General features: G+C 38.8%; 1 protein-coding gene across 1 annotated transcript in view; it reads left to right on the top strand.

Moving 5' to 3' along the window:
* Positions 1–25,811, top strand: part of LOC124798157 (serine/threonine-protein phosphatase 6 regulatory ankyrin repeat subunit C-like) — a 281,321-nt gene that overhangs the window by 62,162 nt on the left and 193,348 nt on the right. The window contains exon 4 of the mRNA XM_047261442.1: positions 5,457–5,756. Coding sequence (XP_047117398.1) covers positions 5,457–5,756 — 300 coding nt within the window. The remainder of the gene's footprint in view (positions 1–5,456; positions 5,757–25,811) is intronic.

Here is a 25,811-nt window from a genome sequence, read left to right as displayed (position 1 = left end):
GAATGAATGAATGAATGAATGAATTTTCTTCTTTTTGTATTCATCATCTGAGTTCACATAGTTGTTATCGTGAAGTAACTTGGCGCAAAGGTGGCAGAGAAATGGGTGGGTATGGCTTGGCCATATGGAACAGTCTTCATTCCATTTGGACAACACTGGAAACTAACAACAACAATTCATTCTCTCACAGAAATGGCCATCCATTTGTACATATTTTGTTAACATTACCATATATTGCAGCAATTTCTCGAGTGAAGGTATTTTCCTGAAACTGAATGTGGCTGTGGACCCAAGCTTGAAAAATATAATTATTACAACAATACTGATGGCATCTTTACTGAAATTACAAATCTCTAGAATATGGCTAATATTGCATTGGTCAAGATTGTGGAAGTGAATAAGCCTTGTATCGTTTCAGAGAAAACTGGCTGAGATGATAGGAAAATCTTTAAGGGGGTGGGGGTGGGGGGACACTGAAACTCATTATTGGAGTACCTCTTTTTTAGGCTAAGATCAGTCTCCAATGATTCAACATAGAATTAAATTAAGCTTAATGAGAAGCACAGACAGGAAGATTCTAGACATGTTAAAATATCACAAGATTTTCATAAAATTACAATAAAGGACAATGTTAATATGTCATAAAGTTCTCATAAATGCACAGTGAAAAATAAGATTCTAAAAGATTTAGAAACTGAGGGTGGAGTGGATGTACTATACCTGTTTGAATATTATGTAGTCACAAATGTGGAAAAGGTAAATGTATGTGGATACAGGCCTTCAACATGTGTAAGTAGAGACACTATGGAGAGGGGAGGAGTCGCCATATATGTTAAAATTTATCATAGTGTGAAAAATTTAGAAAATAAAAAAAAATTTTGAGTAGAGCAACATAGAGAAGCATATGAACGTGATCTTAAACTAAATAATGGTACTTTTATAATTGTAGCTGTGTATAGGTCCCCATTAGAAAATATTCAGCTATTTTTGAAAAACTTGCATTCTTTGTTGTGATATCTGTCAGAGGGAGGGGAGTAAATTATTGTTTGTGGGGATTTAAATGTAGATTTTCTGAAAGGTTCTGATGGAAACCTTGACCTTGAAGTGTTACTTGCTTTTTTAATTTGACACCAATTTGGTTTTCCTACTCAGGCAGTACAGGAAAGCAGCGCACTGATAAATAATGTTTTTATAGACAAAGATACATTTAATCAAACAAAAACTTTTCCTGTTAAGAATGGTCAGTCTGGTCATGATGCAAAGCTAGTTACGGCATATGAAATAGTTCCATACAGAAATGTGAAACAGTCCTTCAAAATAGTGCGTTCAGTTAATGATATAACAATTGGAAATTTTAAGGAAAGCTCTGGTGTCACCGCCACGGCCGCGGTCCATTAGTATACGCCGGACCCGTGTGTCACCACTGTCAGTGATTGCAGACCGAGCGCCGCCACACGGCAGGTCTAGAGAGACTTACTAGCACTCACCCCAGTTGTACAGCCGACTTAGCCAAAGATGGATCACGGACAACTACGCTCTCATTTGCCGAGACGATAGTTAGCATAGCCTTCAGCTATGTCAATTGCTACGACCTAGCAAGGCGCCATAGCATTTGATAATTAATATTGTGAAGCTTGTACAGCAATGAGAGATGTTCTGCAATTGTAGATTAAAGTTAAGTATTCCAACAGCTACGTACTTTATTTGCTAGACTCAAATCCTTTAACTGTTCCAGACCTCACGCCAATCTGCGTGAGCTTAGAAGCGTGCATTTCGGCCTCCTCTAGCAACACAGTGTTGGCTCTTCTGCCAACACTTCAAAAGCTTGCAACAGTTAGACTGGGATGAGGTTATAACACTATCACTGCACCATTTTGCTATGTCAGCATCTACATAATATGCAAGTTTGTTATTTGCATACAGTATAATGTTACCCTCTGGGAGGATTTTTACAAATTTAACCATGAAATGCCTAAAGGATTTTTGCTTATCAGACTTGAAATTAAAGTTATGTAAAACAACAGAAAGTGTCAGATCAAATTTAGATAATTTTTTTAACTAATTAAATTTATTCAAATGAAAAGGAATATGGTCACCAGCCTAAGTAGGCATAGAAATGTGAAACATTTCTTTTAAAGGAAAGTAAATAGTTTTGGTGGAAAAACACCACCTGCATCTATATCTACATCTACATCCATACTCCACAAGCCACCTGACAGTGTGTGGCAAAAGGTACTTTGAGTACCTCTGTTGGTTCTCCCTTCTATTCCAGTCTCCTTTCCTACGAAAGTGCAATGAATGCTATCACAAGCAGAAAAATGTTATAGTGGATAAAAGCAGTTATTGTGAGATATTCAAGATCTCACAAACACAAATGACACTTTAACACTCATCAACAGTAAATACTTTGCCAAACCTGAATTATTTCATCATCACAGCAATTGCAATTCATTACTAAACTAGAAATGGACATGGGCCTAGTCTTATTTCATCAGACATTTCCTACACAGCACAAATTTAATTAAAATTCACTTGCATTAAGATTCACAATTCCTCAGTAAGAAATGTTGTAACTGTTTTTGTGAACAAGGACACTCATAGTAGATTTACCTTCAGTAATAAAAACACTAAGTAGGGGGCTTCCAATCTGATATTACACTTTTTATCACACAATGTGCACAAAACTCAACATAAACTTTAAAAGCAGTTGGTATATTGATTAATCTAGTAACTTAAGCATTTTGAACAACTTTCAGTGGGGAAAGCCCTTAATATTGACTGCTATTATAAAACTAACTGGACACACTTTCTGAAGCAAATTAAAATCAGTAAACTTTGGTAACACTCTTTCATAAATTTGACTCACCTTATATGCCTTTTCAACAGTTAATGCAGTAAATAGTTTTGCCAGATACTGAATTTCAAATCTACTTTTGAAAACATTTACTTTAACTAACTTCAACATAACTTGTTAACTGTTTGTCATCAGCACAATCATTGATAGCCAGCATTTAAGCAAATAATCATTAAAACCACAAAAACTTTAAACTGAAGCAGTTCAATTACTACGGAGGCTTTCATGAAAGCAAAACTTACTTCCTCCTTCAACTTCAACAAAATCTGCAGTAATTTTAGGCAACTTTTTGCACTCAATTTCAAGCAAAAGTAATCAAACACTTGTTTTTGATTATCAGTTCTCATACTCAGGGCACTTCGAAATCATTGTTCAAAAGGAGAGGATCCTAAGAGGTATCATGATAGGAAACAATTCAAATTAGGTACATGAATTTAACATGAATTAGCTTATATTTTCACGTACTAGATGTGCCTTTCCTCCTCTCTGATGAAGTGGTTGTGCAAGGCTGGTGGCAAGTACATAAAAACAGGTGGACTTTCCATTGGAAGTGATGTGCTCTGTTATTTTCTTCTTGGTGATGATCATCAGCTTTTATGGTATTTTCCAGCAACAGAGCAATGTATTAGAGCCATTCATCCACCCGAGGCTTCTCCATAAAATCTCCAAGCACTGAACGCCTCACTCAGCACCTGCACAATGCACCTTCAAATTACTAGCTGCCGACTGTTTGGTTGCTAGTCTCTGACTGTATTGTTCCACCTTTTCCCTTGCACCAACCTCATTTTGCATGTGCTAACTCACTTTCATTCCAGAGGGGAAGCTTACCAAGTTTTCATTTATACAATTAAAAAGTTCTAAGTGTTAATAAGCATATACATAGTTGTATATCAATACCTTTCACAAAATCCTTTCATTTACACATATTAGTAAATCAACAAAAAAATACATATAATCAAAGTCTTCCTCCTCCAAATGATGAAAAGTATTTAACAGTCAAGAGAAAATACAGTGAATATCATTCTACATTTTAACAGCATATCAAAGATTACGTACTGAAGAAAACATACTTTATATAAGGCATAATTAATCAGAAAAAAATATTTAGGATCTTAACTGTGGTGTTACAAGGTGTAGGGGGAACTTGATGCTAATTTAAAATTTAACGTATTTTGTGATACCTTTGTGAGTACATCTGAAAACAGTTTCTCTAAGAAAAACATAATTATAAGAAACCATCTAAAAGACCATGGCTTAATAAAGGGATACAAATATCTTATAAACAGGAAAGGGAAATGTATCTTATAGCTATAAAGAATAATGATACAGAAACAGTCAAACACTAAAAAAACTACTACACTGTATTAAGAAAAGTTATTAAAAAGTCCAGAAGTATGTACATTATGTCTGAGATTAGCACCTCTGATAACAAAATTAAACAATTTGGAATATTGTTATAAGGGAAACAGGGCAACCGAGAGCGCACAAAGACTGTATTTCTATCAAACTCAGTGAAAATAATAGGGAAACATTCCACGCGGGAAAAATATATTTAAAAACAAAGATGATGTGACTTACCATACGAAAGCGCCGGCAGGTCGATAGAAACACAAACAGACACATACATACACACAAAATTCTAGCTTTTGCAACCAACGGTTGCTTCGTCAGGAAAGAGGGAAGGAGAGGGAAAGACGAAAGGATGTGGGTTTTAAAGGAGAGGGTAAGGAGTCATTCCAATCCCGGGAGCGGAAAGACTTACCTTGTGGGGAAAAAAGGACGGGTATACACTCGCACACACACACATATCCATCCACACATATACAGACACAAGCAGACATATGTGTAGCAAGAGTATCAGTTTCTCCAGAAGCTCCACAAACAGATCTTCATTGTGTTTTTTTGGGAGGGAGGGGGGGGGGGGGGGAGGGTTGGGTACTGATGCTATTATAATTTACTGGTTTGGCAACGTTATGGCTGCAGCTTCAGATTTTGCTTCTATGCACAATCCACTTACATCTATAACTTCATAGATTAGGTTCACACTATTTTTAACATACACAGATACACCACCATGCTTAATACTTGTTCTACAGTAGCTGCTTGCCAATTCATATCCAAATGGTACACTTAATTTTAATTCCTCATTGCTAAGCCAGTGTTAATTTATTGAAATAACAGTGCAGTTTAGATTTTCAAGCCAATACTGAAGTTCATTAACTTTGTTTTTAAGAGACTGCACATTAATATGTAAGAACATTATCTAAACCAATTTATTCTGTTCATTAGTAATTTTCTATTATTGTAAAATATATTGCACAGAGAGACTAACTTAAAATATTATGTGAAAATATTTTTAATAGTACACTCCTATTTTCAGTTTATTGGTTGATTGCTATCACTTTTGACATATTATGTTATGATTAGAACAGTCACCTTAGGTTTAATTCAATTATAAATATTATTGGAAAAACGGAATCACAACTTAACAAAAATTTTGTCCAGAATCTTATAGTTTGTTTGTGTTATAGTTATTTTTTAGATAAAAATATCATGTGACCTCTACCTAATTCATAAGTGAAACAGTACTTTTTGCATACAGGTTTTGCAGTACCTGGTCTCATCTGGAGCTGATCTCCAGGCTAGAAATTTTATGGGTGAGACGGCACTGCACCTTGCTTCTCGCTCTCAGTCCCTAGAAACTTTTAAAATTCTGCAGCAGTCAGGTATTCCAATTGACTCTCAGGACCTCCAAGGAAAAACTGTTCTTCATCATGCTGCTGAACTTGGGGATGCTCAAATGGTGAAATATCTACTAGATCAGAAATGTCTCCCTGTTGACTGCAGAGACAAGTATGGTCAGACTCCATTAATGTTAACAGCAGAGTTTCCAAGAAGTGAGGTGTGTATGTTGATGATACTATTATTGCTGCAGGTCACTTCTCATACGGAATAAACAATATATATCAACAGCTGCTTTGTATTTGCTAACTTATGGTACTAACTATAGCATGCTCCAGTGACTTTTTGTCATTTCCAAGGTCTGAGGCTTTAGATTTTCATATTAAGTTTTGGTGATGCAAGGTTCTGCATTTTTAACAAAGTGTTTATTTCCCTGAAAAGTGAAGAAACAGCTAAGTAGGCCCACACTGTTAAAATATTAAGCAAGTTGAAGTAATAACAATATATATATATATATATATAATGGAAGGAAACATTCCACGTGGGAAAAATTATATTAAATACAAAGATGAGGTGACTTACCGAACAAAAACGCTGGCAGGTCGATAGACACACAAACAAACACAAACATACACACAAAATTCAAGCTTTCGCAACAAATTGTTGCCTCATCAGGAAAGAGGGAAGGAGAGGGGAAGACGAAAGGAAGTGGGTTTTAAAGGAGAGGGTAAGGAGTCATTCCAATCCCGGGAGCGGAAAGACTTACCTTAGGGGGAAAAAAGGACAGGTATACACTCGCACACACGCACATATCCATCCACACATACAGACACAAGCAGACATATTTAAAGACAAAGAGTTTGGGCAGAGATGTCAGTCGAGGCAGAAGTGTAGAGGCAAAGAAGTTGTTGAAAGACAGGTGAGGTATGAGTGGCGGCAACTTGAAATTAGCGGAGATTGAGGCCTGGCGGATGACGAGAAGAGAGGATATACTGAAGGGCAAGTTCCCATCTCCGGAGTTCGGATAGGTTGGTGTTGGTGGGAAGTATCCAGATAACCCGGACGGTGTAACACTGTGCCAAGATGTGCTGGCCGTGCACCAAGGCATGTTTAGCCACAGGGTGATCCTCATTACCAACAAACACTGTCTGCCTGTGTCCATTCATGCGAATGGACAGTTTGTTGCTGGTCATTCCCACATAGAATGCGTCACAGTGTAGACAGGTCAGTTGGTAAATCACGTGGGTGCTTTCACACGTGGCTCTGCCTTTGATCGTGTACACCTTCCGGGTTACAGGACTGGAGTAGGTAGTGGTGGGAGGGTGCATGGGACAGGTTATACACCGGGGGCGGTTACAAGGATAGGAGCCAGAGGGTAGGGAAGGTGGTTTGGGGATTTCATAGGGATGAACTAACAGGTTACGAAGGTTAGGTGGACGGCGGAAAGACACTCTTGGCGGAGTGGGGAGGATTTCATGAAGGATGGATCTCATTTCAGGGCAGGATTTGAGGAAGTCGTATCCCTGCTGGAGAGCCACATTCAGAGTCTGGTCCAGTCCCGGAAAGTATCCTGTCACAAGTGGGGCACTTTTGTGGTTCTTCTGTGGGGGATTCTGGGTTTGAGGGGACGAGGAAGTGGCTCTGGTTATTTGCTTCTGTACCAGGTCGGGAGGGTAGTTGCGGGATGCGAAAGCTGTTTTCAGGTTGTTGGTGTAATGATTCAGGGATTCCGGACTGGAGCAGATTCGTTTGCCACGAAGACCTAGGCTGTAGGGAAGGGACCGTTTGATGTGGAATGGGTGGCAGCTGTCATAATGGAGGTACTGTTGCTTGTTGGTGGGTTTGATGTGGACAGACGTGTGAAGTTGGCCATTGGACAGGTGGAGGTCAACGTCAAGGAAAGTGGCATGGGATTTGGAGTAGGACCAGGTGAAACTGATGGAGCCAAAGGAGTTGAGGTTGGAGAGGAAATTCTGGAGTTCTTCTTCACTGTGAGTCCAGATCATGAAGATGTCATCAATAAATCTGTACCAAACTTTGGGTTGGCAGACTTGGGTAACCAAGAAGGCTTCCTCTAAGCGACCCATGAATAGGTTGGCGTACGAGGGGGCCATCCTGGTACCCATGGCTGTTCCCTTTAATTGTTGGTATGTCTGGCCTTCAAAAGTGAAGAAGTTGTGGGTCAGGATGAAGCTGGCTAAGGTGATGAGGAAAGAGGTTTTAGGTAGGGTGGCAGGTGATCGGCGTGAAAGGAAATGCTCCATCGCAGCGAGGCCCTGGACGTGCGGAATATTTGTGTATAAGGACGTGGCATCAATGGTTACAAGGATGGTTTCCGGGGGTAACAGATTGGGTAAGGATTCCAGGCGTTCAAGGAAGTGGTTGGTGTCCTTGATGAAGGATGGGAGACTGCATGTAATGGGTTGAAGGTGTTGATCTACGTAGGCAGAGATACGTTCTGTGGGGGCTTGGTAACCAGCTACAATGGGGCGGCCGGGATGATTGGGTTTGTGGATTTTAGGAAGAAGGTAGAAGGTAGGGGTGCGGGGTGTCGGTGGGGTCAGGAGGTTGATGGAGTCAGGTGAAAGGTTTTGCAGGGGGCCTAAGGTTCTGAGGATTCCTTGAAGCTCCGCCTGGACATCGGGAATGGGGTTACCTTGGCAAACTTTGTATGTGGTGTTGTCTGAAAGCTGACGCAGTCCCTCAGCCACATACTCCCGACGATCAAGTACCACGGTCGTGGAACCCTTGTCTGCCGGAAGAATGATGATGGATCGGTCAGCCTTCAGATCACGGATAGCCTGGGCTTCAGCAGTGGTGATGTTGGGTGTAGGATTAAGGTTTTTTAAGAAGGATTGAGATGCAAGGCTGGAAGTCAGATATTCCTGGAAGGTTTGGAGAGGGTGATTTTGAGGAAGAGGAGGTGGGTCCCGCTGTGACGGAGGACGGAACTGTTCCAGGCAGGGTTCAATTTGGATGGTGTCTTGAGGAGTCGGATCATTAGGAGTAGGATTAGGATCATTTTTCTTCGTGGCAAAGTGATACTTCCAGCAGAGAGTACGAGTGTAGGACAGTAAATCTTTGATGAGGGCTGTTTGGTTGAATCTGGGAGTGGGGCTGAAGGTGAGGCCTTTGGATAGGACAGAGGTTTCGGATTGGGAGAGAGGTTTGGAGGAAAGGTTAACTACTGAATTAGGGTGTTGTGGTTCCAGATTGTGTTGATCGGAATTTTGAGGTTTTGGAGGGAGTGGAGCTGGAAGTGGGAGATTGAGTAGATGGGAGAGACTGGGTTTGTGTGCAATGAGAGGAGGTTGAGGTTTGCTGGAAAGGTTGTGAAGGGTGAGTGAGTTGCCTTTCCGGAGGTGGGAAACCAGGAGATTGGATAGTTTTTTGAGGTGGAGGGTGGCATGCTGTTCTAATTTACGGTTGGCCTGTAGGAGGATGCTCTGGACAGCCGGTGTGGATGTGGGAGAGGAAAGATTAAGGACTTTTATTAAGGATAGGAGTTGACGGGTGTGTTCATTGGCTGAGTTGATGTGTAGGTGAAGGATTAGGTGGGTGAGGGCAATGGATTGTTCAGTTTGGAACTGGTATAGGGACTGATGGAAGGAAGGGTTGCAGCCAGAGATGGGAACTTTAAGTGTAAGGCCTTTGGGGGTGATGCCAAATGTCAGACAAGCCTGAGAAAATAGAATATGGGAGTGTAATCTGGCTAGGGCGAAGGCATGTTTGCGGAGGGAATGTAAATAAAACTTAATGGGGTCATTGTGGGGGTGTTGTGAGGGTGACATGGTATTAGAAGGTGGAAAGTGTTAACATGAGGTGAAATGAAAATGAAAATAAAAATATATGGGGAGAGATAAAGGTGAACCGGAAAGAAACAGGAGATCTGGAATGAAAAAAGGCGAAAAGGTGTTGGTTACAGCTGGGCTATGTTGGACTTGGGTTGGTAGATAACGATGTGCAAAAAGGTTAGGTGGTTGTTGCCGCCAAAACACGTTAAAGGACGCAGAAATTCGGGAAAATTTCGAAAAAACTGCGTGTAGTATATTAAAAGGAGTGGTATTGTGGTGGCAGATTATGAAAATGAGACTAACAATTGTCTGACGAAGAAATAATCGCGTTAAAACCTGTGGGAAGCGGCTAAAAATGATCAGTGGTGTGGGAAAAACGGAGATGGAAATAAAGCGAAAGTTATTAGAACTGGCCGAAATGGTTGTTTAAAAGGTGAAAGGAGCTGTTTGTGAACTAGAAAACGGTGGATATTATAGCGGCGGTAGTGCTGAAAGCGGCAAAAAATTTTTTTGGTTATGGTTTGGAAGTGGGTTACGTGAAATGACTGGAACTGATCGGCTGTTGGACCCCCTCCGTCTAATAGGTGCTGTTCATGCATAGTTGTTTACATCTTTGGGTGGGTTTAGTGACATCTCTGAGCAGTCAAAGGGACTGTGTCTGTGGTACAATTCCACTGTCAATGTCTGTCTTCAGGAGTTCTGGAAACTAGGGTGATGCAAAACTTTTTTGATGTGTGTATATGCTTCTCCATATGGATTTTGTTTGAATATTTTCCCTGAAAATTGCTCTTCCAGTGATGGAAGTGTTTTAAACTTTTTTTTGCAACAACAGTAGTCATCATATTATAAGGTGTTTTGATGGGGGACAAAGGAGGGAACAGAGGAGAAAAGTTTACATGTTCATTAAAATGGAAATAAAATATCTTATTTGTATAAAAAGAAAAAAATTCCTCGAGGAGACAGTACTTGCCTTCTAGAAGCTATATTATAATTACTATTGGTAAACACAAATAAAAGTAGAAAACGATTTTATACAGTTTGTACCTTCCAGAGAGAGGAAAGAGGGATAAGATGGTCCCTCAGACACTAGGTTGGAAGCAACCTTCCTAGTGTGGTACCAAAGGAAGACAAGGATGAAGAAGGAGGAGGCATTAGAGAGAGAAAGCAGTCAAAAATATACAGTGTACAATGAGGTGCTCCCTGCCAACTACAGTTCAGAGATAACAGAAGTCCAATATAGAGACTGGGAAACATGAAGATAAAACACATAAAAGATCACAAAAGTGAAGCTGAGTAACTAAATAACAAAGTACTGCAAAAACATTATAAATGTACATAATTATATGCTAAACAAATGCTGCAAATAAAACTGGGGAATACATTAATGAGACTGAGTATGAGTAGGTGGTAGAATGTAAGGAAATGTTGGAGGAAAATTTTTTCAGTACTGGAGTTCAGGGAAACTGGTACCAGGTAGAAAGATCTCTTTCTCATCTATAATCAGTGTGCTCTTTGGTCTGTGCTACCTGAGGTGGTTATTTGTAAATACTTTAGGAGTAAAAGAGACCACTCACCAAAAAGGTAGAAGCATTGAGTCATTGACAGGTGCACACAAGAAAAGGAGAAAACATGCTAGCTTTCAGAGTAATCCATTTTTGGGCTAGAAAACCAACAGGCACGTAAAACACAGAAATACACACATATCTGTGCCTCTACATGGCACTGGTTGGATGCGCAATGACAGTGCTGCATTTTGGCAGGTGGACTAGATTGGTATGGGGTATGTGTTTGGCGAGGCATCCAACCGGCACCATGTAGGGACTTAGGTGTGTGTGTGTGTGTGTGTGTGTGTGTGTGTGTTTGTGTGTGTGTGTGTGTGTGTTTATGTTCTACCAGAACTTTCCTACAAAATTGTATCAAGGTGATTACTTGTTGGTCTGTGTGCAGCATCTACATTATTTTTTATCATTCCTACATCCTGAGTGTTGCTGTTCACTTCCAACATTTTGACATCTTCCTCATTTCTTTATTAATCTCACTAACTGATCTCTTATTCATACCTATGTCTGTTGTACACTTTTCAGTCCTATTCTTTCTACTGCTTTTGTTGCACCTGGTTTAAGGTAATTTCATTAGTTTTCCACTCCTTTATGACTTGTTATTCATTTTGTTTTCATATGGTTTCCATGGCAGTCTTGAGATTTTGGTCCATTCAACTTGTGTAGGTTCAGACATTTCAACTACATACTTCTTAAATAAGTCTTGCATTCACTGACTGTTTTCCTGAAACTAGTGTTTTAACAAAATGTAGTCCATTTGATATCTTCCATAATTCTATTGCATAATTCATGATGACTTCTTACACAATGTGTTCTTGAAATGTGTTTTGAGAATGATGGACTTTTGTGCAGCACTTAATTCATTTAATCTTACTATTCTATTATTTTATGCATAGAGGGCAACTTTTCTGTATGTTTTCTGTTACCTTCGTTCAATAATGGCTGGAATCTTATCTTCTGTTATGATTACATTTTCATCACCACTAAAATATTTTGTGAGTTCATTAATGCAGTCATAGGATTCTTCAGTTTCACTATCATCCACATCTTTAGTATTCAAATACGCTTGTATATTTACAATGTCTGTTGGATACCCATTCAATTTTACCATCAGTGCTCTGTCATTTTTCTGCAGATAATCCTTTAACCTATTCGTTATTGTTGCCACTCCTTTCCAGAATGAATGTTTACTCTGCTGTGGAGTGTGAGTTGAGTTGAAACTTACTGATAGATTAAAAATGTGTGCTGTATCAGGATTCAAACCTGGAAACTTTGCCTTTCATGGGAAAATGGTCTACCAACTGAGCTATCCAGGCAAAGTTCACAACTGTCCCCCATTCCCCCTCACAGTTTAACTTCCACCATTTCCTCTCTCTAATTTTCCAAAGTTCACAGAAGTTCTCCTGCATACCTTGCAGAATTTGAACTACTGGAAGAGAGAGTGTATTGTGGAGAAATGTCGTGGGGATTGGTAGAAGGATTTTAATTCTACTGTTGAATGTGTGTTGATCTGAAACTTACTGGCATATTAAAAAGTGTGGTGCTCTGTGACTCAAACCCAGAAGCTTTGCCTTTTGTGGGAAAACACTCTGTCAACTGAGTTATTGAAACTGTATCATCATGTGACCAAGTAAGAACAATCCCTTGATCTCCAACTCCTAAGAACTGCCTTTTCTGCCTATTTTATGTATCTGATTCATAAAATATCAGTCGATATCCTTTTAATTTATACTTTAAAATTTTCTAATTTCCTTCACTGATTTAGCACTCTAATATTTCATGGGCTCATTCTAATAAGGTTTGTCTTTTTGGTTGGTGGCACATAATGTGCAGTCCTCATTCAGAGATCCAAACAGGTGACTATTTTTCCTCTAGGATATTTTATCCAGAGGAAACTGCAATAACATTGTTAGTTGTGACCTGCATATAATGGAGCAAGGTAAGCTGGTTGCATTCTGTTGCCTCAGTCTAAAACAGTACGGGTTGGTGATTGGAAAGGTAACTCCAAACCTCAGTGAGGGGAGAGAATACCATACAGGAACCATATGGAAACAAAAATTGGTACGCCACTTGGAGCTAATATTCCATGCTAAAAATAAAATGAGGCAAGGGACTTATGAAAGATTAGAATTAAAACTTCTGAAGAAATTGTATTCTGTGGGTGGGAACATAAGACATTGTCATCATCTTTTAAAGGCTATGCCTTGCCACTGCAACAATATTTGTTACTTTCCTGCTGAGTGTTTCAGTTCAGCACACTGTTTAAGTTTAAGTCCATCCATCACAGAATCTACATGATTCATTCACCATCTTCCTTTTCCTTTCTTATCTAAAACCTTTCATTCGAATATGGTGGTCAAGAACGCATTGTGACAAATCATGCCACCAGTGAACTTTGTTTTCCTCTTTTCTATGGTATTGATCAGTATCACTCTTTTATCTATTTCCTTGAGGACTTCTCTTCTCACTTTCTCTCTCCAGCTTATTATCAGCATCCTTCTCCATTTCTGCATTTCCACTGTATCCAGGAACTAAATACCCTCTTTCATTAGAAACCATGTGTCACTGCAATATATCAAAACACTTTAGACAAATGATTCTATAAATTCTTTCACAATCTTAATTTTTATCTGCCTACTGGGATGAAGCTGTTCCTTGTTACTGAAAGCTGTTTACTGAGGACAATTCTCCTTTTGATTTACATGGTGCAACTATTGTCTTGACTGACAATGCTTCCTAAGTAGCACAACTGACTGCATTATTGTATGATTTCAGCATCTATTTGGATATTTATTTGTTTCTCTTGGATTTTTTGACAGTTATTACTTTGGTTTTTGAAGTTTTGACTTTCAGTTATACTTTCTTTAGTGCTGATAAAAAGAACTCACAGGATTTTGTTTTAATTCCTGCTCAAAATCTGCAGCTAATGCAGTGTCATCTGTAAACTTTTACAATGGATTTCTTGTCAGTTATTTGATAATGCTGATCTCTTGTGTAAATTTGCATATGGCCTCAACAGTGAACATATTGAATAAATATGCAGGTAGTGTGCAACCTTGTCCCATTCCCTGCTAAGGAATGGTTAACACACACTTGATAAAAGTATGTGTTTTCTAAAGAAGAGTGGATATGAAACAATAATGAGTAATAAGCAAGCTCAGGAGGAGTACACTAGAAAAAAAAGGAAATGCGTAGATGAAAGTGAGAAGAAGCTGCTGCTGCTTATAATCAAGTGAATGGAGCCAGAAGCACTTACCCTTTGAGAGTGAACCCAAATGGCCTGAGTTGTAAGTTTGTTATCCATAGTGCTGGTTTTGTGTTATAAAACATGCCCAATGACTTGGTATTATTAGTTTCTAACACAAAAAGTTTGTGAAAATTTGTTCCTCTCGACAGTTTCTAGCCCACCCCTTGATCTGTTAGATACAGTAATCATAGTGAATACTGACAGAAGAAGTGGGCAGATAAATAATGCAAAATGATTAATAATTGCTACTTGAATAATTAAAAAAATTAATTGCAAAGAAATTGGAAGATACACATATCCTAGGTAAACTTTAACTGGTACTAATATCAACAGACCTTCAATGTCAATACATTTAAGATCACTATTCATCATTTAAATTATGTACTTCTTCACATTAATTCCATTGTGTGTAGTCCTGATTATAATGATGTGGATTGCTCCTCTGCTGCTTATGCAAATTCCTCTTGTCTGCTCTGAGCCTCCTGATGCAGGATACTTGGCACAGGCAAAATGATAAACAGACACGTGTGGTCGATGTGAATGTATGAATAAAACTTTGCTTTCCTAATAACTTTTTCTAACACTTTTAATGCACACTTGAAATACATATTTTTAAACAATACTTGTATGACAGATCTTGCCGTATGTCCACCAGTACCACTTATAAAAATGAACAGGTGAAGATACAGAAATTAATCGATTGAAGAGCGTATCTCTTCTATTTTTTGTATCAAAACATTATCTCTGCCACAAAGCTTGTTACTTTACCTTTGGCTTAGTGTATATATATATAATAGAAGGAAACATTCCACGTGGGAAAAATTATATATAAAAACAAAGATGAGGTGACTTACCGAACGAAAGCGCTGGCAGGTCGATAGACACACAAACAAACACAAACATACACACAAAATTCAAGCTTTCGCAACAAACTGTTGCCTCATCAGGAAAGAGGGAAGGAGAGGGGAAGACGAAAGGAAGTGGGTTTTAAGGGAGAGGGTAAGGAGTCATTCCAATCCCGGGAGCGGAAAGACTTACCTTTGGGGGAAAAAAAGGACAGGTATACACTCGCACACACGCACATATCCATCCACACATACAGCCACAAGCAGACGTATTTAAATATGTCTGCTTGTGGCTGTATGTGTGGATGGATATGTGCGTGTGTGCGAGTGTATACCTGTCCTTTTTTCCCCCAAAGGTAAGTCTTTCCGCTCCCGGGATTGGAATGACTCCTTACCCTCTCCCTTAAAACCCACTTCCTTTCGTCTTCCCCTCTCCTTCCCTCTTTCCTGATGAGGCAACAGTTTGTTGCGAAAGCTTGAATTTTGTGTGTATGTTTGTGTTTGTTTGTGTATCTATCGACCTGCCAGCGCTTTCGTTCGGTAAGTCACCTCATCTTTGTTTTTTTTATAGATATATATGTCTGCTTGTGTCTGTATGTGTGGATGGATATGTGCGTGTGTGCGAGTGTATACCTGTCCTTTTTTCCCCCTAAGGTAAGTCTTTCCGCTCCCGGGATTGGAATGACTCCTTACCCTCTCCCTTAAAACCCACTTCCTTTCGTCTTCCCCTCTCCTTCCCTCTTTCCTGATGAGGCAACAGTTTGTTGCGAAAGCTTGAATTTTGTGTGTATGTTTGTGTTTGTTTGTGTGTCTATCGACCTGCCAGCGCTTTTGTTCGGTAAGTCACCTCATCTTTGTTTTTATATATAATTTTTCCCACGTGGAATGTTTCCTTTTATATATATATATATATATATATATATATATATATATATATATATATATATATATATATATATATATATATATATATATATAGCTTATGTATATAAAAGGAAAATAATGAAGAAAGAAAAAATAATATGATCCATTATAATTGCCCCCCACTGTGCCCTGACGTCATATGGTAGTGCACAGTGTCTGAGCTTATTTCCCTTTGTGAGGGTTGATAACCCTGGCATGGGCATAGCCTTTATTTTTGGCCTTTGGATTTATTCTGTATCATTATCAATGTATACATGGGCATGTCAGCTTCTTTTAACATATCCACATAGGTTTTCTCTCCTCACAAAGTACTTGTTCTAACCGCATAGTACCATTGTTGTCCATCAGTATCTGCACAGCATTTAGCTTGCGAAACATGAAGGCACAGCTCAGTGTCCATTCCCATCACAGTTCGTGCCCACATGTTCGATATGTGGTGAGAGTGCCCATTTTGTGCGTTTACAGTAGCTTTCACTGCACAAATTCATGAAGCTCGTGTGTTCAATGTGGTGACAACTGGTTTCCATATCAGCAGCCTGAGGAATTTATTTCACCTCATCACTCTCACTTATTCAGTGGGGACACCAGCCGTACATCTGACATCTGTTGACAACGTAAGTTTCTTGCCACTTTTACAACATTTTCAAACACAGAAAATTCATGTTACACAAAGTATTGCCATCTTTAGCTTATCATGCACACATCCATGTATATCACATGCACACTTAACACTTTTCAGCCAGGTTTTGTATAGTTTTTGCACTTTGTTTTTGAGTGTCTTTCATACAGTTGCATTCCGTAAAGTTTCTGTAGTGTCCTTTCCATATACTATACACATAAAAAAAATAATAATACAGATATAATTACAAAATACACTTATCCTATTCATTTGCTGACATGCCATTATCGTTGCTTATATACATTATAGTCTGTAACATATTCTCTTCCCTTTTTATATGTACAGGGTGGTCCATTGATCATGACCGGGCCAAATATCTCACGAAATAAGTGTCAAACGAAAAAACTGCAAAGAACGAAACTTGTCTAGCTTGAAGGGGGAAACCAGATGGCGCTATGGTTGGCCTGCTAGATGGCGCTGCCATAGGTCAAATGGATATCAACTGCATTTTTTAAAATAGGAACCCCAATTTTTTATTACATATTCATGTAGTACGTAGAGAAATATGAATGTTTTAGTTGGACCACTTTCTTCACTTTGTGATAGATGGCGCTGTAATAGTCACAAACATATGGCTCACAATTTTAGACAAACAATTGGTAACAGGTACGTTTTTTAAATTAAAGTACAGAACGTAGGTACGTTTGCACATTTTATATCAGTTGTTGAAATGTGAGACATGTACCTTTGTGAACTTATCATTTCTGAGAACGCATGCTGTTACAGTGTGATTACCTGTAAATACCACATTAATGCAATAAATGCTCAAAATGATGTCCATCAATCTCAGTGCATTTGGCACTCTCAACAACGAGTAGTTCGCCTTCCGTAATGTTTGCACGTGCATTGACAATGCGCTGACACACGTTGTCAGACATTGTCGGTGGATCATGATAGCAAATATCCTTCAACTTTCCCCACTGAAAGAAATCCTTGGATGTCAGATCCGGTGAACGTGCGGGCCTTGGTATGGTGCTTCGACGACCAATCCACCTGCCATGAAATATGCTACTCAATGCCGCTTCAACTGCATGTGAGCTATGTACCGGACATCCATTATGTTGGAAGTACATCGCCATTCTGTCATGCAGTGAAACATCTTGTAGTAACATTGGTAGAACATTACGTAGGAAATCAGCATACAATGCACCATTTAGATTGCCATCGATAAAATGGGGGCCAATTATCCTTCCTCCCATAACGCCGCACCATACATTAACCCGCCAATGTCGCTGATGTTCCACTTGTCACAGCCATCAGTGATTTTCCGTTGCCCAATAGTGCATATTATGCCGGTTTACGTTACTGCTGTTGGTGAATGATGCTTCGTTGCTCAATATAATGCGTGCAAAAAATCTGTCATCGTCCCGTAATTTCCCTTGTGCCCAGTGGCAGAACTGTACACGACATTCAAAGTCATTGCCATGCAATTCCTGGTGCATAGAAATATGGTACTCATGCAATCGATGTTGTTGTAACATTCTCAACACCCACGTTTTCGAGATTCCCCAATTCTGGTGCAATTTGTCTGCTACAGATGTGCAGATTAGCCGCAACAGCAGCTAAAACACCTACTTGGGCATCATCATTTGTTGCGGGTCGTGGTTGACGTTTCGCATGTGGCTGAACACTTCCTGTTTCCGTAAATAACATAACTATCCAGCGAATGGTCCGGACACTTGGATGATGTCGGTCAGGATACCGAGAAGCATACATAGCACATGCCCGTTGGGCATTTTGATCACAACAGCCATACATCAACACGATATCAACCTTTTCCGCAATTGGTAAACGGTCCATTTTAACATGGGTAATGTATTACAAAGCAAATACCGTCCCCACTGGTGGAATGTTACATGATACCACATACTTATACGTTTGTGACTATTACACCGCCATTTATCACAAAGCGAAAAAAGTGGTCCAACTAAAACATTCATATTTCTTTATGTACTACACGAATATTTAATAAAAATGGGGGGTTCCTATTTAATAAAATGCAGTTGATGTCTGTTTGACCTATGGCAGCGCCATCTAGCGGGCCAACCATAGCGCCATCTGGTTTCCCCCTTCGAGCTAGACTAGTTTCGTTCTTTGTAGTTTTTTCGTTTGACACTTATTTCGTGAGATATTTGGCCCAGTCACTATCAATGGACCACCCTGTGTTTCCATTGCTCATCATTTTGTTTTAGTACATTTTGTTAAATTACAATTTTGTTACATTATTCGATTCCAATTATATGAGTACACATATTACTCTCATTTGGAGGTACATTCTTCATACAACATTCTTTCAATAATAGATTCCATTTTCCTTTATGGCATAAATTGACATAAATTTAATTTCAATTTACGACTTCCTGTCAGAGCCTATTTATCAGTTCCAACAAATTACAGAAGTAAAGAATACTTGTTACAAGAGATACTATGTGCTGCTGAGATAACTATGCATGTTCTCACCTCTCTGGCATTCTCCAGGAAGGATCTACTCACTACAGGGTTGAGGAAATTCCACAGAAAGGAATTTATATGCCCAGTTATACCCCATTAATAGAGCAAAATAGGTTGTTGTTTATAAACACAACTCAATGTGATGATACCAATTGTATCAAATACTTATTCAGTGTTTAAAAGGGCATCTCAGTAATTACTTGTTATGTTCATTGTATGAAGGATAATCATTACATATGCTAAGGTATATAGAGTTGTATCATCAATAAAATATGGTATGTACAATGAGTGTAAAACAGTGTTTACATAAGTAGCCAATGTGCATAAAGATGTCAATATAAATCAGGTGTTTGACACATTCATGGGTAGTCGACGCTCACAGTAGTTAGGTTTTGACCCCTTGATTATTTGGTAGTGCACAACCTTAGTTCAGAATTGTGATATGTGATGTACTGCAACTGTCTTCTTCTTCACATATTTTCATACTATCACATTCATACATATCATAAACTTATAACTACATTTATTTTGTGGTGTGGTCATCTGTTATGTTTATATGGCACCTAACATTCTACAAGCAACTTTTTCCCATATTAAGTTATGTATTCATTCACTTCAGTGTGCATTCATGCTGTCACAAAACTTATTTAATGTCATGTGTGCATCTCTACTTACCTTATAAATCTGAAAGATAATGTGTATTAGAGGCATGGTGTGACCTCTCATTCAGTTTTCCACTTATACTGTACTCACTTGTTTACCTTCAGCAAGACTTTTCTCATCCATCAAGTGTAATTGGTGTGTGCACTTTCAGTAATTAAATTTGTAAATGTTGTACATATACAGGTATAATGTATATAGTAGCATAGACTAAGTAAATATCTCGTAGTTCAGCTGCCCTTTCCTGTGTATATAATCCCTTAAATTATCTTTGTATGTGTGTATTGTGTAGATAGTCTTAGTTGTAGCATAGACTCTCCTTTAATTGTCTATGTCCCTGCTTATGCAATAGGCTTTACTAATGCTAGTGCAGCCTGTAGCTCATCAGGTTTGTTTGTTTTGGGTGCTCCAACACTACCAGCTGTGCTTGTCTGGCACGCACGTGCTTACGGTTTGTTGACTAGCTTGCTCCCCAATGCGCATATGCTGTGTCACTCTAATACCTTCTACGACGTGGCAAGTTGGGTATTCCAATGCACGCTACAGTGCACTTCACAAGTTTGTTTATTTGTTTACAACTGGGCTGTGCGCAAGTTGGAGCATTGTATTTAGAGTATCATCATCTCTAGACACATTAAAGTAAAATTCTTCCTTGTTACAGTCTCTCATCTTTTTATTTACACATTTGACGTATAAGAAAAAATACAAACAAAAATTTTCCTTATCAACTAATAACATAAATTCTGGAATGTGACTCTCCAGCATCCTAAACCTAATATTATTATACATATATCCGTATACAACTTTGAGGGTATACAGCCCATCTTCACTAATAAACATTCCCAAGTCTGTGTGTGGGTAAAGGCCCTTGTCTTTACCTGTGTTTGTTTGCACCAATCTGTATGGTCTTGGGTAGGGGATTTAGTAATTATGTATGGTCCGGTGTATAGTAATTGTCACTTATGGTTCAGTTTTCCAATTTTTGTGGATTTGGGATGTGTTCTAAGTCACACCTTTTCTCCTATTTAAAATTGTGTTGTATGTTTCAGCTTTATGTCTTAAATTCCTTTCCTCTATTTAGCCCAGCTTTCAAGGTTGATTACTGCTTGTCATATTTTATCATCCAGTGATAACATTTGGTATTGGTATCTTTGGCAAAAGTTTTTCCCACTCGTCTACTTGCTTACTATTGAACATCAGCTCATACAGTGTAAACCCAGTTGATGTATGGGGAAGGTTGCTAACAACTTATAAGAAGGGAGTGACATATTCAGTCCACTTGGTATATTTATGAGGTATATAGGTCCTCACAAGCCTGTTTTCCTCTTACCTTACTCCAGCATTTGTGTTCCTGCTGTAATTGCTCCATGTGTTTACAAATGTGGACACTATATGGTCAGAGTGTTTTGTCTTCCAACAACATAGCTCTTATTTCACCTTCCTGCTCTAAAAGATCATTGAATTCCTCTAAGCCTTGTGGTAATCAAGAAAGAGTGTAAGCTATTATATTTTGGTTTCCTTTTATGTATACTGTTACAAAATTGATTTCTTGAAGATACATACACCACTTGACTCTCTGTTGGTGTAGCAATTTACAAGTTAACAAAAGTGATAGGGACTGATGGTAACAGTATACTTTTGTGAGTTTATCCCAAAGGAAATATTCAAACATTTTAAAGAACCAATTTACAGCCAAACCCTCCACCTCCGTAACTGAATATGAATGTTCAGCTTTGGATAGATGTGGCTGGTGAAGATAATTACTTTAGGGATGGTATTTCCCTCTTCTTCTACCATTTGAAAAAGTCATGCACCCAGACCTCAAGAAAACACATTAATGTAAGAACAAAGATTCTTCTTCATGTCTGGTTGAGATAAAATATTAGTGTTTAATAAGGCTTGCTTGATGTTCTTGAAATCGGTTTGACATTACTTGTTCCATAACCAAGGTCTGTTTTCCCAGAGAAGACTGAGTAAAGCATCACTGTTCGTAAGTTGATTGGGAATGAATTTCCTGAAAAATGAAACTAGGCCTAAGTATGCCTTTAACTGCCTCTTGGTTTGAGGAACAGGGCAGTTCGTAATGGCATCAGGTTTTTTAGGATCTGGCAGTATGCCTTCTGAAGAGATTATGTGTGCTAAAAATTTTACCTTTTCTTGCCCGAAATTAGATTTCTTGAGATCTGCTATTACTCCATATTCAGAAAAGCAGCTCAATACTTGTTCAATTAATATTAAGTGTTCTACCCAAGTGGGTGTAGCAAGTAAAAGGTCATCCATGTGTACCTTACTCAAAAGTTTGGGCCCTAGTACTTTGTCCAGTGCAGAGATAAATACACCTGCACTTACGTGCAATCCAAATGGTGATACTTGAAATTCAAAGCTCCTGGCCCCATATATGAAGGCGATATGTTTTCAACTTTCTTCATGTAGTATTATTTGCCAATCTGAGGACCAGAGGTCGATTATAGTAAGAAATATAGCATCATGGAATTTCAAAAGATGTTCCTCTAAATTGTCCGGATGTGTTTGGACTGTTACAATAATCTTATTATTCTACACACATTGAGGACCAAGCGCACCTTGCCATCTGGCTTACTCACAGCCAAAACAGGACTACAATGAGGGGAAAATGATGGTTGTATTATGCCCCATTTAAGCATCCTCTTAATCTCTTTACTTGCTGCTTCCCTCTTTGTCCGTGGTGTAGGGTATGAAGCAGAACAAAAAGTTTCATGAGAATATACATCCATTTTGTACACAAAATCCTTAATGATACCTTTTTTTCCCCCTCAAACACATGTGTATACACAAGTATCAGTTCCCTAAGTTCCACTTGCTGTTCTTCAGACAATCGCTTTGATTCGCTTACCTTTGTGTTTATTGTGTTGACATTTACTTCTTCTGCTGCTGACTGTTCATTATTATATGTGTTGACAAACATAACTAAGGGATTTACCACTTGAACCTCAAAATCATGAGTAACTTCAGTTTTCTGTCTATTAGTACTTCCCCTTATTAAGTCTATTACAAATAATTGGTTATTTACAGTGAAATAACTTTGTCCCTTTCCTACATCAATTTGTACATGGTGTGTCCTAAATGTATACATACCAATTAAACAATCAACTATTAACTTCTCTACTGTCAAAAAACTGCATTGTACAGAAAACTGACCTAATTGTATGGGAATTAAGGCTTGTATTTTCACTCCTTTCTATTTCTGACAAGTGGCAGTTTGTACCTTTCAATTTTGCATTGGCAGTGTGGGTATATGCCCACATTTCTTCAGTTCTTAAAAGAACCCATGTGACATCAAATTAGTCATAGCCCCTGTGTCAAGTGCAATGGGTATGTCAAGGTCAAATATTTTGGCTTTACTAGTAGCTTGTATCCTGCTCTCTGTCAAGTTTTTCTGTGTACCCTCATTACTTTGATACAGATCATCTTTCACATCGCTACCTTGATCATATCTGATAAAGCAAGTGTTGATCAAGCTCATGGCCCCACTCTACTCCAAGGTCACAGAACAGGAGCCAACCATGACTGGTTCAGGTTTTCCAGTATTGCAGTGGCATTGGTCTCTGGGCTACGTGTAACTTCCACTGTATGGACTGTTGGTGTTTGATTACGCCAATTAGTATCCTGTGAGGCTCTTGACTTAAATTCTCTTTGCCTTTGCACAGTATTCGCCATATGTGTGTTACTGCTATCTGTGGATTATTCAGCTGTCTGCTATTGTTTTGTGTTTGCCAAGTGATTGGCTGATTATTTCTGGTCTGTGCATATTGTATGGGCTAGCCATATGCTACTTGTACATTGTAGTTGTTTTTGTTAAATTTTTGCCCATTTCTTTTATATCCATCTTTGAATTAATGGCTTTCTCCATTGCCGTTTTGATTACTGTTGTTGTTGTGGTCTTCAGTCCTTAGACTGGTTTGATGCAGCTCTCCATGCTACTCTATCCTCTGCAAGCTTCTTCATCTCACAGTACCTACTGCAACCTACATCCTTCTGAACCTGCTTAGTGTATTCATCTCTTGGTCTCCCTCTACGATTTTTACCCTCCTCACTGCCCTCCAATGCTAAATTTGTGATCCCTTGATGCCTCAGAACATGTCCTACCAACCGGTCCCTTCTTCATGTCAAGTTGTGCCACAAACTCCTCTTCTCCCCGATTCTTTTCAATACCTCCTCATTAGTTATGTGATCTACCCATCTAATCCTCAGCATTCTTCTGCAGCATCACACTTCGAAAGCTTCTATTCTCTTCTTGTCGAAACTATTTATCATCCATGTTTCACTTCCATACATGGCTACACTCCATACAAAAACTTTCAGAAATGACTTCCTGACACTTAAATCTATACTCGATGTTAACAAATTTCTCTTCTTTAGAAATGCTTTCCTTGCCATTGCCAGTCTACATTTTATATCTTCTCTACTTCGACCATCGTCAGTTACTTTGCTCCCCAAATAGCAAAACTCCTTTACTATTTTAAGTGTCTCATTTCCTAATTTAATTCCCTCATCATCACCCAACTTAATTCATCTACATTCCATTATCCTTGTTTTGCTTTTGTTGATGTTCATCTTATATCCTCCTTTCAAGACACTGTCCATTCCGTTCAACTGCTCTTCCAAGTCCTGTGCTGTCTCTGACAGAATTACAATGTCATTGGCGAACCTCAAAGTTTTTGTTTCTTCTCCATGGATTTTAATACCTACTCCGAATTTGCCATTTGTTTCCTTTACTGCTTGCTCAATATACAGATTGAATAACATCGGGGAGAGGCTACAACCCTGTCTCACTCCCTTTCCAACAACTGCTTCCCTTTCATGCCCCTCGACTCTTATAACTGCCATCTGGTTTCTGTACAAATTGTAAATAGCCTTTTGCTCCCTGTATTTTACCCCTGCCGCATTTAGAATTTGAAAGAGAGTATTCCAGTCAACATTGTCAAAAGCTTTCTCTAAGTCTACAAATGCTAGAAACATAGGTTTGCCTTTCCTTAATCTTTCTTCTAAGATAAGTAAGGTCAGTATGGCCTCACATGTTCCAACATTTCTATGGAATCCAAACTGATCTTCCCCGAGGTCGGCTTCTACCAGTTTTTCCATTCATCTGTAAAGAATTCATATTAGTACTTTGCAGCTGTGACTTATTAAACTGATAGTTCGGTAATTTTCACATCTATCAACATCTGCTTTCTTTGGGATTGGAATTATTATATTCTTCTTGAAGTCTGAGGGTATTTCACCTGTCTCATACACCTTACTCACCAGATGGTAGAGTTTTGTCACGACAAGCTCTCCCAAGGCTGCCAGTAATTCCAATGGAATGTTGTCTACTCCTGGGGCCTTGTTTTGACTCAGGTCTTTCAGTGCTCTGTCATACTCTTCACGCAGTATCGTATCTCCCATTTCATCTTCATCTACATCCTCTTCCATTTCCATAATATTGTCGTCAAGTACATCACCCTTGTATAGACCCTCTATATACTCCTTCCACCTTTATGCTTTCCCTTATTTGCTTAGAACTGGGTTTCCATTTGAGCTCTTGATATTCATACAAGTGGTTCTCTTTTCTCCAAAGGTCTCTTTAATTTTCCTGTAGGCAGTATCTATCTTACCCCTAGTGAGATAAGCCTCTGCATCCTTACATTTGTGCTCTAGCCATCCCTGCTTAGCCATTTTGCAATTTCTGTCGATCTCATTTTTGAGACGTTTGTATTCCTTTTTGCCTGCTTCATTTACTGCACTTTTGTTTTTTCTCCTTTCTTCAATCAAATTCAATATTTCTTCTGTTACCCAAGGATTTCTACTAGTCATCATCTTTTTACCTACTAGATCCTCTGCAGCCTTCACTACTTTGTCCCTCAGAGCTACCCATTCTTCTTCTACTGTATTTCTCTCACCCATTCACGACAATTGTTCCCTTATGCTCTCCCTGAAACTCTGTACAACCTCTGGTTTAGTCAGTTTATCCAGTTCCCATCTCCTTAAATTCCCACATTTATGCAGTTTCTTCAGTTGTAATCTGTAGTTCATAACCAATAGTCAGAGTCCACATCTGCCCCTGGAAATGTCGTACAATTTAAAACCGGGTTCCTAAA

Source organism: Schistocerca piceifrons, chromosome 1, assembly GCF_021461385.2.
Source record: "Schistocerca piceifrons isolate TAMUIC-IGC-003096 chromosome 1, iqSchPice1.1, whole genome shotgun sequence".
Lineage (NCBI taxonomy): Eukaryota > Metazoa > Arthropoda > Insecta > Orthoptera > Acrididae > Schistocerca > Schistocerca piceifrons.
Note: the sequence above shows the minus strand (reverse complement) of the source record. Positions and strands in the feature narration are given on the sequence as shown.